This window comes from Condylura cristata, unplaced genomic scaffold (genome assembly GCF_000260355.1).
Source record: "Condylura cristata isolate star-nosed mole 26May11 unplaced genomic scaffold, ConCri1.0 scaffold00001, whole genome shotgun sequence".
Lineage (NCBI taxonomy): Eukaryota > Metazoa > Chordata > Mammalia > Eulipotyphla > Talpidae > Condylura > Condylura cristata.
In genome coordinates, this window is record NW_004567102.1 from 51,147,715 (window position 1) to 51,164,146 (window position 16,432).

Consider the following 16,432-nt stretch of genomic DNA (forward strand, 5'->3'; position numbering starts at 1 on the left):
TCTCCCTACTACAGCCACAGGATCTTTCTTGATCTACAAGATGGAATCTGGTGGGGTTCCCAGAGGTAAAGCCCAGAACAGCAAAAACCCCTTTAAGATCATGGGCCCAGGAATCTCCAGCTCCAGCTAGTCCGTACCCCATCTGCAGCAATTCAGTCACCAAACAAGCATTTCTATTATGACCCCAGCAACATCTGCCCTAAGATTGGCTGTCTCTAGGCTTGGGAGTGGTGGTTGACCCTGCAACCTCAATTCTCTGATTGGGTCTGATTTTCAGTGGTCCATTTTTTTGTTATAAGGACAAGGGTGCCAACCTTAAAGCTACTCAGGATGTGAGGGGGACATCAGACCTTCTTTTTTACTTTGAATGACCACCCTTACCCTCCATTAGAAACAACATGTTCCTTTGCCTTTATATTTGCCATGTTTCCTGCCTGGCAGCGCCAGTATCTTTTGATGATAGCGTTCATACACTGTACAGAAATGATGATGTAATGAATATATTAAAATTTTTTAAAAAATATTTTTTCCTTGGGGGGGGGGGAAGAAAACACAGAACATTGAGGTTCTTAAGGGCCGGTGTTTGATTGACTTCTTTTGTCTATAAGAGGACTTTGCACAGATAAAATCCTTAGTGTTGCTGGTCGATTTTATTGGCTTACTTGTATTTATGACATTCATTAGGAGAGTAATAAAAGTGTTTGTGCTAAGGTGTTAACCAGAATCTTCAAAATAGCCTTGTGTGTTTTTGAATTAACTTCCTGGTCTCTAAATCAAAGTTGTATTTTCTTAGCAAGGTTGCAATAAGGCACCCTTCACTTAGTGTAAATCAAGATTTACAAAACTAATTAGTCAAATCTGGTAAGTCCTGACTTTTTCCTTTTCCTAATGACTTACGTAGCAAGGTTAATATCAAATCTGACCAAATTCCAGGATATCAAAGGTTGTAAGCTAAGAGCCCAAACCTGGCAGGTTCAGAATTATCTGAAAGCTTTTAAAAACAGAGTCAGTCAGAGAGTAACTATAATATGCAGCTAAGTTTAGGAAAAATAAGATACTTCTGATCAATAAGCTTTTAATGTCTAAAAGTGTTTTTTGTACTCACTTAAAATTGTACTAAAAAACAAATCTTATCTGTCCATTCACTTATTTCAACCTAGAGGACAAAAGCAATGTTACTGAAAATCTATCCACCCTTTCATTCATTAAGTTATTTGGCACCAAGTAAAGGCTGGGTACCAAGCCACAGGCCCCTGTATGCCCAGAAGGCAGATAGGCCTTTAGTCTAAATCCAGAGAACTTACATCCTGGATTACTTTGCAGAACCTCAGTATTTTCCACTGTAAAGAAGAACACTTATTTGACAGGGAAAGTGTGACAACAAGGGAAGGCAAAGGAACTACTAAGGAAGATATATTCTATACTCCTAAAATGTCCCCCAACCTCTTGTCCAAACACTTGCATATTGCAGCAATTACAGCTGGCATTCACTAAGCACATTATGTATGACAGGCCATGTGCTGGCCTCTGTCCAGCCATACCTCAAATAAATTTATCTGTAAAGATATAGTGAGCAGTAGCCTCCTCCTTTAATTGGCTACATTCATTCTTATACCCCTAACAAAAGCAAAAGGAAGCAACATGCAACAAGACATGATCCAAATTAAGAATGATCCAAATTAAGAGCGTTGAGGATGGAAGGATGAGATGCTGCCCAGTCACCTCCCACTCAGGGTCACTCCTGAGGGTCATGATGACTGAACCTCCAAACAGGAAACCAAATACCAGATAAACCTATCCAGGAACTGCGGTGGGCTTAGGGTACCATCTGTTACTACTATTATTATATCTGATTACTACGGTCACCAGATAACTCTCACTAAGAACGTCCCTACCACAAACTATGCTGTCTGAGGATTTCACATTTAGTTCTCCACCACTGTAAGTTACTGAAGATACCACTTTATGACTGGCAGGGGTTGAGACAAGGCTCAGGGCCTGAGACTTTCACTGCCAAATTAACTTCTATTCTTTTAGGAAGAGGTGCACTAGCATTTAGGACCTCTTCTTATGTGGTTAGCATTAACAGCACTTGCATTTTTACTTCACAGGGCTAAAGGTGTAGTTTTACATAAATTATAGTTTCAATGCTCTTACAGGCAATGACATTGAGAAATACCTTCCTGCACTAGGCAGACAGTTGGAATATCCCAACTATTTGCCTAGCTTAAAACTTTCTGCTTTTTGGAGTATAATGGACAGGCGAGAAAATAACAAAAATAATGAGCAACCATATACCAGAGACATTTTGCGGGGGTGGAGTGGCGAATGGGATCAAAAACGGGGGTGGGGGTGGGGAGGTGGAGGAGTGGGGAGTGAAGTGCATGGGATTATGGTGATGGCACATGGGTGACATGCTGATGGGAAACCCGCGGGGATTACAATTGAGATGGAAAAAAAAACGTACAAAATGATGTAAAAATAAACTATTATAAAATTTAAAAAAAAAAACTACTAAAAAAAAACCTTCTGCTTTTTGAGAGAATGCCTGTCCTTACAAAATTGTGGTGAGGTAAAAAGTAAGCAGGCTAGAATAACCCATCCTAAACCACATTATTTGTCAGTAACTGATCAAAATCAAAAGAAACCCTTGCCATTGTTGACATTTTTCTGCTTTGGAGGTTGACTTGTGTGTTGTAGTTTTAGTAGCATCTCTAACATCTGCTTACTAGACTCCTGCATTTCCCAGTTTTGACAACCAAAAATATCTCAAGACACAGGCAAATGTCTTACTCCCCCCACCCACACCCCCAGGGAAGGGGGTATGAGAACAACAAAATCATGCCAGTTGCAAATCAATACTTAAGTCATCAGTTTAGCAAAGCCACCATTACTTGGTTCTGCATACCCCAAACTAACAGCATTTGATTTTACTTCTCTATTTCACTGAAACGCCATGTTGCTCAGCTTTGTACCTTCTTACAGTAATTCAGATGTTCAGTATTATGGGACTGTGAAATGTTACTTGAGCCTTATAAGGTAGCTCTGACTTCTTCCTATGATTTCCAACCTGCTTTGTGTACACCATACTTTGGCTAACACCTAAGTTGGTTTCTCCTCAAATGAACTCACTCATCTCTGCAGAATACACCTCTTGAGCAGGAGGACAAACATTTCTTATTGTGGGGTCAAATTCTAAGTCATAATGGCTTCCAAACCACCAGAGGTGCAGATTCAAGTTAGAGACCACATTCTGGCTGCAAAAGTCTGGTCAAAACGAAGCTTGGCCACAAGAAGCTGTGCACTTTCTAGTTTCTTATCTTCTCTGTTAAAGAGGATAAAAGGTGCCACTCTACCGAGGCAAATTAAAGAGAAAAGAATGAATTTGCTGACTAAGGATTATTACACACTTGCTAAGTTTGTTTAAACAAGTCACTCAGATGAAGTGGGGAAAAAAATTCTGAAAAACAGAAGGTAAGGTACTGACTTACCTTAAAAGGTCTTTTAAAAAGAATAACTTAAGATTATAAAGCATTTTTCAAATACACAGTGATTCATAACGATTCAATAAGCCTTAAGGAATGCTTTTTTTCAGTACATCACTTTTTGTGTTATTTAAAAGAAAATACCCCGTTCAAAGGGTGATGGCATATTTGATATCACCACAGTTTAAAGAGGAATGGGGTTACAGGAATGAGAAGTATATAATTAGTAAATAATCCCTCTCAACGAGTGAGTTAAGTAGTAAAGCTATGGAGGGAGAAAAGAAAAGCCGGAGACAGCACAATCAGTGCATATCAGAAATGCATTTTTATTTTTATTTGAAAACAACTTAAAATTTTAGACAAATGATCTTAGTATATAAATTTGATTTTGTTTTTATACGGAATATAAAGACTTCCCTCACTGATCTTCCATGTGAAGGATATAACAGCCTGAAGGGAGATACTTTCTGCACACAAGTGTGTAACTTGCGTCCACGGAACTGGAAACCAGTGGTGTAGTGCTCCTACACATAACTTAGGTCAAGTGGCATCACGTATTAAAAAGGGTAAAAGAGAAATATTCTAGTTAGTCAGATTCAAGAAGCAAACATGACACAAAAACCTGTGCAGATAAGACCAAGTCAGTAACTTTAGTTAGGACACTGCAGAATATACTGGAGTAACAGGTTGGTGAGGCTATAGTGTGCACCACATTAAAACAGCAAGGAAGAGCTATTTATACAGAAAGGCTGGAATGAGGGATTTCCACTAAAGCAAATTAACTTCTTGTCAACTGCCAAAACAAAACAAAATAAAACAAAATTGAGCACATGAGTGTTAGTATACTGAAGGCATGTTATACCAGTTTCTGTGCAGCATGCTAAAGTTAGTTAGAACTTCTTCACTGGTGCATATGAATCATTTATAGTCACAGGAAAGTTTTTCTGCCCCTTCTTGCTTAATTTCAGGCATGTCTTATCTTAGATGGCGTATAACTTTTATCTATAATTTCATCCTGTAAAAACATGTGAAGACAACGTTCATTCTGTGCCAGAGGATGTCCAGCGACCCTAGGAATAAAAATACAAATTTAGTTCCATACTTTATGGGAGAGAGAAGGGTCAACACATATTTTAAGAATAAGGAGCACATAAAATCTAGTAGAAGAAAACCCCAAATACTAAGAAATAAGCACAAATGCCCATGGCTTTTCCCTTTTTGTATGGTTATAATTTTTTTAGTCTTTTTGTTTTTTGCTTGCTTTTAAAGGTCTCCACAAAAAACTTAAACATAAGAATGGATTGGGCAACTGGACTTTTCAGAATTAAAAAATATTGAAGCTAGTACTACCATCTCCAAAAGGAAAAGTATATTTAAAAAAAAATACAATGAGGCCCTCCCTGGTGGCGCAGCGGGTTAAAGCACAGCACTGAGAATCTGAAGCCACTTCCGCATGAGTTCGATTCCCGCCTGCCCCGGAGGCGACCACATGGCGAGCCAGACCTCTCCTGACCCGCCCGCTGCTTCCCTCAGCAGTGTACTTCATCGATCTGCCTGTTCTGCTCCCCACTTTGTCTCTGGTGAAGCCTCTCACCGCCCCTGAGCCTCTGGCCTGTACCCCAGTTCTGTATGAATAAATAAATAAATTTAAAAAAAAAAAATACAATGAAGGTTGTATGCTACAGGTGATAACTCGAAGGCTTTTGTGTAACTCTCCTTCCTGTTTATCACTCACAGATGTCAAACATCACTGGAGATTAAAATCAAAGTGTTGCTAATAAGGAAACTCAAACAAAACTGTATTCTTTAGGATATGATCTTACTGTGGTCAAACTTAAGGCCAATGTACAATTATAATGAGTTCTTTCTTGGTATAATTCTTCCTATTATTTGGCCTTTAACGAATGGCTGTATTTCAAATGGGAATCAAATTAAAAGCTAGAAATTTTCAGCTGCACTTAAAGAATATATTTTGCTATGAAAATTTGACATGCGGGTAATACCTCCATCTGCAAACAAATAAAATGATTGCCAAGTATATTATAAGTTTTATTGTTCACACTAGAACATACCTTAAATCAGAAAAAAATTGTAAGTAAAACTGTATTTTTTAAATGGTGTAATTTTAAATGTAATTTGCATAAATTAACCAAGAAACACAAATACAAAACTTAGGTCAACTTGGAAGATACTCATTTTCAATCACTCAAGTGTGTTAATATTTATCACATGATATTTAATTGTTATATGCTTTTGTTAAAATGATACCAAAAATTAGTTAGGAAATGGTCAAAAACAAAAGTATTACCACAGTTTTAACTTGTACCTAAATTACTAGTAGTCATCTAAAGTTATCTCAAAACACTATCCATTCTCACACAAGGAGCTGAAAGTACTTACTTGTTTATAAACTGCTCCAGCCCCTGCTTCCTTTCTTCAATAAAGTTGTCATCAAATATTCCATCATCTCCCCTAAAAGGAAGCTGACGCAAAAATGCTTTCCCAGGAAGAGGGGGAACTACAACCTAGAGCAACATAAGGAAAGGAAATTCTTGAAATGTGCAGGCTGTGATTATCTGTAGAATACAACATGAAATTAAAGTATATCTTCACTGAAGAGTAGTCCCCCTATCCATTTAAATATAAAAGGGAATCAGTGAGAAAACATATTGAAAAAAGATCCCATATTTTGGAGGCAAGATAACCAAATGCAGAACAGCTCATCAGACCAAAGTTCCACGGTGTCAGGGCCGCAGGGCCGAGAGCTTATCATTTTTCCTGAACTTATCAATGCATAGTTATACAAAAAGAACATTCAGGCAATACTGAAACATGTCTCTCAGACAGTTTTGGTGCCACTCAGGAAAGACAATGCTTTATTTCAAAGGAAGCTACAGAGATCAAAATCAACTCTCAGTGAAACGAAGAAATAAAATAATAACATTCTCTCTGGCATGGGCACAAAAGAACTCTGTGGTTAACTTCTTCCACTTCCTACCACCTGCAAGTAAGTCTTTCCTATATTTTCTGAGGTGATGATAATTGTTGCCTCTCTGTTTTCTAGGCTAAGAAAGAGTCAAACTTTCTCTTAACTCCCTTAACCCTATCTCCCCCAAAGATATGATCTCTTCTTGTCCATTGCCTAAGAACTTCCCAAACTCCCTTTAAAGCCTACTATCCTCTTAGGGTCAACCTATACTGATCCCCCTTCCCCCTCTCCCCCCCATTATCTGGAGCTCAAATATTTGAATTATATAACACCTTTTTATTTCACAGGTTTATTCTGTTTCTATACCCCAGGGTTTCTTCAACCAAGGTATCATTAACATTTTGAACCAAATAATTACTTATATGTGTGTTTCTTCTACGTTATTGACTATTTAAGAGCAGTTTAAGCTTCCAGCTACTAGAAGCCACCAGTAGCACCCTCTAGTTGTGGCAATAAAAAATGTCTCCAAACACTGGTAAATCTTTCCTGGTGGACAAAACTGTGCCTGATGAAAAACAAATAATCTATCTTATTAATGTCTTCAAATCAAGGGCCTTAGATTTCTTATGGTCATTTTAAGAAAACCAAGGCATACAACAGAAGTTCAAGTATCAGTTAAATAACTAACCACGCTGGTAGAGCCCTAGTTTACATCAATACTGAGAAAATGTGTAAGTACCAACTTAAATAAGGAGAACTATGAACAGTAAACTACAGGAATACAAAGCACACATATTCTAATCCAGACAAAACTTAAACACTTGATGCAGAGTTTATGTAAATAAGGATGGAAAAAGGGCAAGATCAACACAACTTCACACAGATTAGCAAAACAAAATAGAAGCAGAAAAGCAATTACTAAATCGAACACCTAGCATAAACTGTAACTCCAAATGACCAGTGATGAAGACATCTAAAGATTTGTCTCTGTAAGTCTATTTTAGCATTTCTGACTCTCCCTGTGTTAGCATTTGCCAAGTTGAGAATTAAAGTCCAAAGGAACCTTACAATTGAGAAACAAGTCTCATGACCACTATTAAATTCTAGTTAAAGTGGCATCTGGTGGTCAGGGGAAACATCTGTAGCTACAGAATTTAGCAGAAATTAAGATTCCTAATATTATCATTTATGGAAACCTTCTTAACATAATACTCAAAATAGTCATAAAATGGATGGTAAACATGAGAATAAACCCACAAAGACCATGAGTGGCTTGCCACACTAGAATTCCAAAGATCATCTTCAATGTCAAGTTATTTTTGCCTTGTTAAGCAATTTGAAGAGAACTAGTCTGAATTCTTACACCAATATAAAAGTCATGAATCTGAAGATATATGCATGTGTAGGACAGAAACAGAAAGGATACTTGCTCAAAATAATAAAGCTAAAGTCAAAGCATAGTAAAAATTAAAGCTAGCCGTAATGTTTACTAGTTATAATGTCACCTACTTACTAGACTAGTATAATAGATTATAGTTAAAAGTACTAATATAGAGAGAAAATAACTTGATCAAATACCAAAGCACCCACGATACTAAGTTTGGTCTAATATTAAAAATGAAGTACTGTGTCTCAAATGACACCAAAAAGAAAGTAAAAAATAAGCCACAGAATGGGATAACTTTGTAAACCACATATAATAATAAAAGACTTCTAAGACCTTTTAAAATATTCTAAATCCTAAATAATAAAGATAACACAATTACTTGGCAACAGATCTAAATATATATATATATATATCCCTAAAGAAGATATATGAATGGCTGATAAGCAAATTAAAAGATCACTAACATCATACCAATCAGGAAAAATGAAACCCAAAACCACTATGAGATACCACTTCACAGTTACAATAGTTATTATAAAGACAGATGAAGTCATGGAGAAAAGTGGACCCCCTTATATACTATTGGTAGGAATGTAAAAAAAAAAAAATTGTACAGCTGGCAGTTTCTGAAAAGGTTAAACACAGTTAGCATATGACCCAGTAAACCCACTCATAATGCTATACCTAAGAGAAATAAAAATATATATTTAGACCAAAAGGCTTATATGAATGTCCACAGTAGCCTTATTCATAATGGTTGAAGAGCAAGAAACAAAAAAACTCTTATGTCTACCAACTGATGAATGTACATCTATACAAAAGACTATTATTTGGCAATAAAAAGAAATTAAGTACCAACAATGTTAAAAGAAATTAGGCACAAAAAACTGCATAGTCCATGATTCTGCTTACACCATATGTTCAGCATAGGCAACTACATAAAGAAATGGGTAGTGCTAGGCCCTCCCTGCTGGTGCAACAGGTTAAAGCACAGCACTATGAAGCTATCACAACCATGGCAGCACAAATTCAATCCCTGCCAAGGAGGTGACCACATGGCTTGGCAGACCTCTCCTGACCTGCCCGCTGCTCCCATCAGCAGTGTATATCAGTGGATCTGCCTGTTCTGCTCCTCACTCTGTCTCTGGTGAATCCTCTCACCCTGCACCCGCACATCTCTGGCCTGTACACCAATTCTGTATACATAAATAAATAAATCTTAAAAAAAAAAAGATAAAAAATAAAAAAACACAAAAGAAATTGGTAGTGCCCACTAATGGTTTTCTTTTTGTGTTGTGACTGAAATGTTCCAAAATTGAATGTAGTGGTGGTTTCCAACCATTGAAATGTATATTGTAAAAGGTTAATTATATGACATGTGAATTACATATCAATAAAGCTGTTCCTTTTTTTTTTATGCTTATAGAACTGGGGTACAAGCAAGAGGTGTGGTGGGTGAAAGGATTCACCAGAGACAGAGTAGAGAACAGAACAGGCAGATTGACAAAGTACACTGCTGAGGGGAGCAGTGGGAGGGTCAGAAAGGGTCTGCCATGCCATGTGGGTCAGCTCCCTGGCCGGGGATTGAGCTCATGCTGCAGTGGCTTTGGGGAGCTTCATAATACAGTGCCTTAACCCACTGTGCCACTAAGGAGTGCCCCTAAAGCTGCTACTTTTTAAATTTTATTTTTAAAAAAGCTTTATTTACTGCTGCATACAAGAATTGGGGGTACAGGCCAGAGGTGCTGGGGTCAGGAGGAAAGAGTTCACCAGAGACAGAGTGCGGAAAAGAACAGTTGAACTGCCTGAAATACATTGCTGAGGAGGGCAGCGGTCGAGACAGGAGAGGTCTGCTGCACCATGTGGGTCACACCTCCCTGGAGAATGTAATGTAAGCTGCAGGGGCTAACTATATAGCTTGATAGCACTGTCTTTAACCCCTGTGACACCAGAGAGACCCATACATTCACCAAATGTTTATTAAGCACTCCATTGTGCTTAATCATAGTTATAATAGTGATAGGTTCTGTGTTAATGTCCCAGCACAGTACATAGTTAACAATATTGAACTGTATATTTAAAAGTTGGTATGAGAAACTCTTAAATATTCTCAACAAACAACAATACCAAAGGACCTCCCTGGTGGCACAGAATTAAAGACAGTGCTATCAAGCTATTAGCAGCCACTAAAGCACGAGTTCAATCTTGGCCAGCCAGTGAGCCAGCCCTTATGGCACAGCAGACCTCTCCTGTCTCAAGCTCCGCTGCTCCCCTCAGCAGTGTATTTCAGTCAGTCTGTCTCTTCTGCCCCCCAACTCTGTCTCTGGTGAACCCTCCCAAGCCCGCCTAGCACCTCTGACCTACACCCCAGCTCTTGTATGCATAAACAAATAAACATTAAAACATCCACACACAAACTCTCTACTATGATCATAAAAATTTTCATTTTTAGTATATGTGCCACTGAAGCAAAGCACCATAAAAATTTTCATTACCCAAAACTCTCCTAACTTGTTTGGCACATTTAGACCTTTGAACCATCTGTGATTCATATACAGTGAGTTAAAAATCTTTATTCCTAAATGGACACCTGTTTCAACACTGCTTATTAAATATAATTCCTTTGCCCCAACTGACATTATTTTTGTTGTGAATTAAACTTTCAATAAATGCAAAGCTTCCAAATTCAATTATATTTCACTTATTTGTTTGAACATTCCTAAAGCAATATACCACAGTTTTTAATCACTACAGCTCAATATGTTGACAACACTTTGTTTTTGAGCTATCTGATTCTAAAGCTCACATATAAATCCACAAGTTTATAAAGACCCCACTAAGATTCTATTTGAAATTTATAAATTTATGTAAGCTAGAAGCTACTGCCTTACTGCTATCAGCAGTAAGGCGAAATGTCACCTTTAAGTGAAGTCTTTTCTTGGCCACATTATTAAATGAGAGTAGCTCTCCAGGTGCCCAATCCCTGTTTCCCTTAACTTTTGTTTGTTGTTTGTTTTAGAGGACATCGGCATACGGCATTCTACCTTTTTTTCCTGCTTTCCCTTTACCATCACCTCAGCTTACTAAGTAGAATATAAGCACTATAAAATTTGAAGCCATAATTTGTTCACGTTCTAGCTGTAATTTTTAGAAACACACAGAATGAATTCTCAAATATTTATAGGGTAAATGAATCTTTAAAAAGAGAATATTCTATAGACAATCCAGAAATAAACCCACATGCTTATGGACAACTACTCTTAAGGGAGCAAAGAATAGGCAATGGAACAAGGAAAGTTTGTTCAATAATCTGTGCTGGGAAAACTGGACTGCTACACGCAAAAGAATGAAGCTGGACCATTACCTCACACCATGCACAAAAACCAGAAACCATAAAATATATAGAAGAGAATACAGACAAAATACTACCATACAACTCAGTAACATGTTTAAAGACACCTCCCCAAAGCAAAGAAAGTGAAGGAAAAGATGAACATCTGGGACTATATCCAACTAAAAAGCTTCTGTACAGCAAGAGACATTAACCAAAACAAATAGACACCCTAATGACTGGGAGAAAATTTTTGCACACAACTGATAAGGGACTGATCACACATATCTATGAAGAGCTGATGTGACTTAACAAAAATAAACAATCTAGTCAAAAAATGTGCAGAAGAGCTAAAAAGACATTTCTTCAAAGAGGAAATGCAAATGGTCAACAGATAGATGAAAAAATGTTCAACATTGTTGTTAAGGAAATGCAAATCACAACTACACTGAGATACCACCTTACACCAGTGAGAATAGCACATATTAAAAAAACAGAAACAACAAATGTTGGCAAGGATGTAGAGAAAAAGGAACTCTCCCACACTGCTGGTGGGAAAGCAAACTGGTCCAACCACTAAGGGAAGCTGTGTGAAGGTTCCTCATACTACTAAACATGGAGTGTCCAGAGTCTGTCTGGTGGTACAAGGGGTTAAGTCTCTTCACTATCAAGCTATCACCAGTCACTGCAGCACAAGTTTGATCCTGGGCCAGGGAGCTGACATGGTGCAGGAGACCTCTCCTGTCTTTCCTGCTGCTCCTCTCAGCAGTGTTTTTCAGTAGATCTGCCTGTTCTGCTCCCTACTCTCTCTGATGAATCCTCTCACCACCTACTACCCCTCTGGCCTATACTCTAGTTCATCTATTCAAAAATAAGTAAAATAAATCTTTTAAAAATATGTAAGTATTACCCTAGTGTGAGTCAGCAAAGGTCTCCATTAGCTCACTGAAGTAAACAAAAGAAAGAAGAGAGTTGTAAGAAAAATTACAAAGATTTCCCCCATCTTCGTGAAATATGATAAAACTGACTATTTGGGAGGGGGAAAAAAGGAAATTATCATTGATTTTATTAACTTTACTCAAGATAATTTTCCTGAGATGTCCTAAACATTAAAATTCATAATGTTTTGCTTTAAAAATCACATTACAGGGCCCTCCCTGGTGGCGTAGTGGGTTAAAGCACAGTACTAAGGAGCTAAAGCCACTTCAGCATGAGTTCGATTCCAGCCCTGGAGGTGACCACATGGCACAGCAGACCTCTCCTGTCTTGCCCACTGCTCCCCTCAGCAGTATACTTTGTTAATCTGTCTCTGGTGAATCCTCTGAACCTGAACCTATGGCCTGTACCCAACTCTGTATGCATAAATAAATAAATCTTGAAAAAAAATCACATTACAAATAATTCTTACCTTGCTCTCTCTTTCTAATTCACTTCTCAGCCATTCAAAATCACTGTATCTTCTTCTAACAGTAGATTCCTTCAGCTTGAAAATAGGTAGATTTGTCTGAAATAAACAAAAATGTCACTCCAAGTTGAAACACGTTACAGGGACTTCAAAAAGGGGGAAGGGGAACCTGTTTGTCAAATTAATAACATAACATGCTCAGGTACCTTAAGATAAGAAAAACATCACGTTATTAATATGACAGTTTTACCTCAAAAGAAACAAAACCTGGCTGTTAAAAAGTATGTTATTTAAACTAGATTACAACTTTTAAAATGAATGTCTGCAATATGCTTTTAATGTCATTTTGTTTAAGGTTCATTACATAAATAAAGGTCATTTTTCCTATTTCAACGAGCTATAAAAATGTCACTGAATAGGGTGAGATACATCTAGCTCTGATTACTAGCCAGTTTAGACAGTACCTTAGTGTACAATATTCACAGGTGAAGAAGACCTTAACTACATTGAAATGGTAATCAAAATATTTGATTAGTACTAAATTAGATAATACATAATGAAAGAAATGAATCGAGGATTATTCTTCATGGTTGTCTTAAAAATCTTACTAAGGAGTGGAAAAGAGTACGTTTCTTCACCAGATGGAAACTAGTAGTGACACCATTAGATAAGATTCACAGATCCATATTTTTACATGCTGAGTGCAAACTTAAGAACTAAATGTAATGCCCAGGACCTTAAAGTTACATAAAAATGGAAGAAAATTTTTTGATATTGTCCTATAAAAGATTACGAAGACTGGTTCCTCCCTGGTGGTGCAATGGATTAAAACACCACATTACAAAGCCCTCAGAAGCACTGCAAGCATGAGTTCGATCCCCACCCCAGAGGTGACGTGACCCACATGGCGTGGCAGACCTCTTCTGACCTGCCCACTGCTCCCCTCAGCAGTGTACTTTGCCAATCAACCTGTTCTGTTCCCCACTTTGTCTCTGGTGAATCTTCTCACCCACCACACCTCTGGCCTGTACCCCAGTAAGCATAAATAAATTAATCTTTAAAAAAAATTATGAAGACTACTATTAACTTTAAAAAAATACCAAGATTCCTATTATATTTTGCTGATCCCTATAAAAAAGAAAAGTCATGCCAAATCCAATTTAACATGGCTTGTGATTATGAACTATTAGCAAAGCTAATAGTTCTTGACTTTATCAAGAATCGACTTTAAAATGTACATATCACAAAGTTTACAAGGAACAGAAATTATCTGTCATCAGTAAAGCCATACCACACTGAAAATGACATTTAATATTATGTGCCCTTATATTCTTTACTTAATTAAGCATTTGCAGAACTACAAACTGTTTTACAGCTGAAAAAAAGGTTAAAAAGGTTTCCTATTTTGTATACAGAGGCTCCATCATAAAATTCATTCCTAAGAAACTCTCAATCATTTGTTAAACTTAATGCCACTTGGTAAGTAATTGTCATTCAGCAAAAGATAAAAGCTTTTTATTCAGGACCTCAAATCCATTTTGTAGTAGCCTCGTTTTTTTTCCCAAAGTGTATTAACTTCTCTATGTTGTATACCTTATAGCTTGAAATCTTCTACAAATGGTATTGGGCACAACACTGTATAGGTTTCAATCGTGAAACCAAATCTCACAAGAGGTTTAAAAGCACTTGAATTTTCTTTCCCAGGTAACCACAACATTTGTTCATTGTATTAATGACTAAGAGCAAAATTGCACCTAACAAGACTCTTATTATACTAAAAGTCAAGCTTATATTTAGAGATGCTGGCTTGCTGTACAGAGGGGTATTCTCATTCCCTATAGGGAATAAAATTAGGTCCCCTGGAGAGCAGGATGATAATTCCCAGAAAGAAAGCACTGGATTATTTCTCTCTAATTTCACCCATTGGCTTTTTAACCAAGTTCACCCTTCCGCATTAAAATATTAAGTCTTTGTAAGTGTCTAAAGATAGAAAGGCCTTTACAGAATTGAGTGTTTTCTGCAGGTGAGATTTTACATTTTGAATTCCCTCCTCTCAAATTACTTCACAAAAGGGATTAGCTGCTCTCTTTATTCAGAATGTTAAGATCAAGCTTGTGAAAAGAGTTCCCTAAGAATTTTCATACTTCTGGGTACGGAAGTCTATAAAGTTAATCTCTGAAACAACATATCAAGCTTACAGGTACAATGTTGAGGGAAGAGTGCCAATTCAGCTCATTTTACCTTCAATTTTCCCTTTTGAACTTTTGACACAATCATGATTATATCTCACTTTAATAGAAGAGGGGTGGGTGAGAGAAGTTCATTTCTTTCTAAGATCAATCATTCGATAGATCATATATAAAAAATTCTCTTAGTTTTCTCAGATAGCTGATTTCTCTTTATATGAGGACTGCTTTAGAGTTGATATTATTTTTCTTTTTAAGATTTATTTATTTATGCATACAAGAGCTGGGTTTAGGCCAGGGTGTAGGGGGAGTGGGAAGATTTGCCATAGACAGATTGGGGAGCTAAACAGGCAGATCTACTGAAATACACTGCTGAGGGTGCAGTTAATGAGACAGCAGAGGTCAGCGGTCCCGCGTGGGTTAGGTAGCTCCCTGGCGAGGTGGGGTCATGAAGCTAGTCTAGCTAGCAATTGCTTCATAGTGCTGAGACTTAACACCTTGCACCACTAGAGAGGCCCAATTCTTAATTCTATTTTCTTTTTATGTTTATAGTAAATTTGTCTACTTACTTCTTCCTAATCATCACAATGATATTCAACATACACACATAGAAAATGCTGAGTTTTTTGTGAAAGCCAATGAGCTTTCACCATTAATCACAAAACTCTCACTGACTGGTCACTTTCAATTTTCTTAATTCTTATAAAATGTTGTATTTTGGTCTTCTAAAGAGAGAAGAGCTAAGAATAATTTTCTTTCCCTACAGTTTTGGGAGGATTCAACTCTTACTACAATTTGGGAACATCCGTAAAATGGCATAGTACTAGATAAAGTAGGGAACTGAATGAAACACAGGATGTAATTTAGCCCTTATGAAGCTAATATTACAGAGACTGTAAGTATATAAAAAGTTAAATTTACACATTTAAAAATATGATAAACTGTAAGGAAAACAAAACAGAAGACAAAATAGCAAATTGTAGACAAATATTTACAACACAATAGGCCTAAAATTTCATTAAAATATAAAGCAATTAGAAAAAAATACATAAAGCAATTAGAAATCAGTAAAAAATAATGAACAATCTGACAAAACTGGCAGACCACAGAAAAACCAGGAGCCAAGAATGTTCAACAACTTCACTTACCCAAGAAATGCTCAGCAAAAATAAGATCCTATTTTCGTTTTTCAGACAGGCAGGTATTAATTGTAATACTCAACCGTGTTGAGGATAAAGAGAAAGGCATCTGAAAAGCCACTGAGAGTAGTGAAAACTGGTACAACTTTTTAAAAAATATTTATTTATTTATGCACACAGAACTGGGATATAGGCCAGAGGTACAGGGGCAGTGAGAGGTTTCACCACAGACAGAGTGGGGAGCAGAACAGGCTGACTGATGAAGTACACTGCTGAGGGGAACCGTGGGCGGGTCAGGAGAGGTCTGCCACGCCATGTGGGTCACCTCAGAGGCTGAGAATCGAATTCATGCTGCAGTAGTTTTAACTTCTTAGTGCTGTGTTTTAACCCACTGTGCCACCAGGAAGGGCCCGAAAACTGGTACAACTTTTAATGAGGGCATTCTGGTGACATCTATGCCTTTTTGAACCAATACTAAAATGTACAAGGCCACCCCAGATGCCATTATTGCATTTGAATTCAAAACCCATTTTGTGGTGGTAGGACAACTAAGTGACTTTAGCATAGTTT

The 16,432-nt window shown here is 37.3% G+C and overlaps 1 protein-coding gene across 1 annotated transcript in view; it reads right to left on the reverse strand.

The window, feature by feature from the left end:
• Positions 1-3,478: 3,478 nt before the first annotated feature.
• Positions 3,479-16,432, reverse strand: part of SNX3 (sorting nexin 3) — a 38,827-nt gene continuing 25,873 nt past the window's right edge. The window contains exons 2-4 of the mRNA XM_004673749.2: positions 12,541-12,636; positions 5,886-6,010; positions 3,479-4,555 (exon numbers count right to left, since the gene is read on the reverse strand). Of these exons, the coding sequence (XP_004673806.1) occupies positions 4,450-4,555; positions 5,886-6,010; positions 12,541-12,636 (327 nt within the window). The 3' untranslated portion in view covers positions 3,479-4,449. The remainder of the gene's footprint in view (positions 4,556-5,885; positions 6,011-12,540; positions 12,637-16,432) is intronic.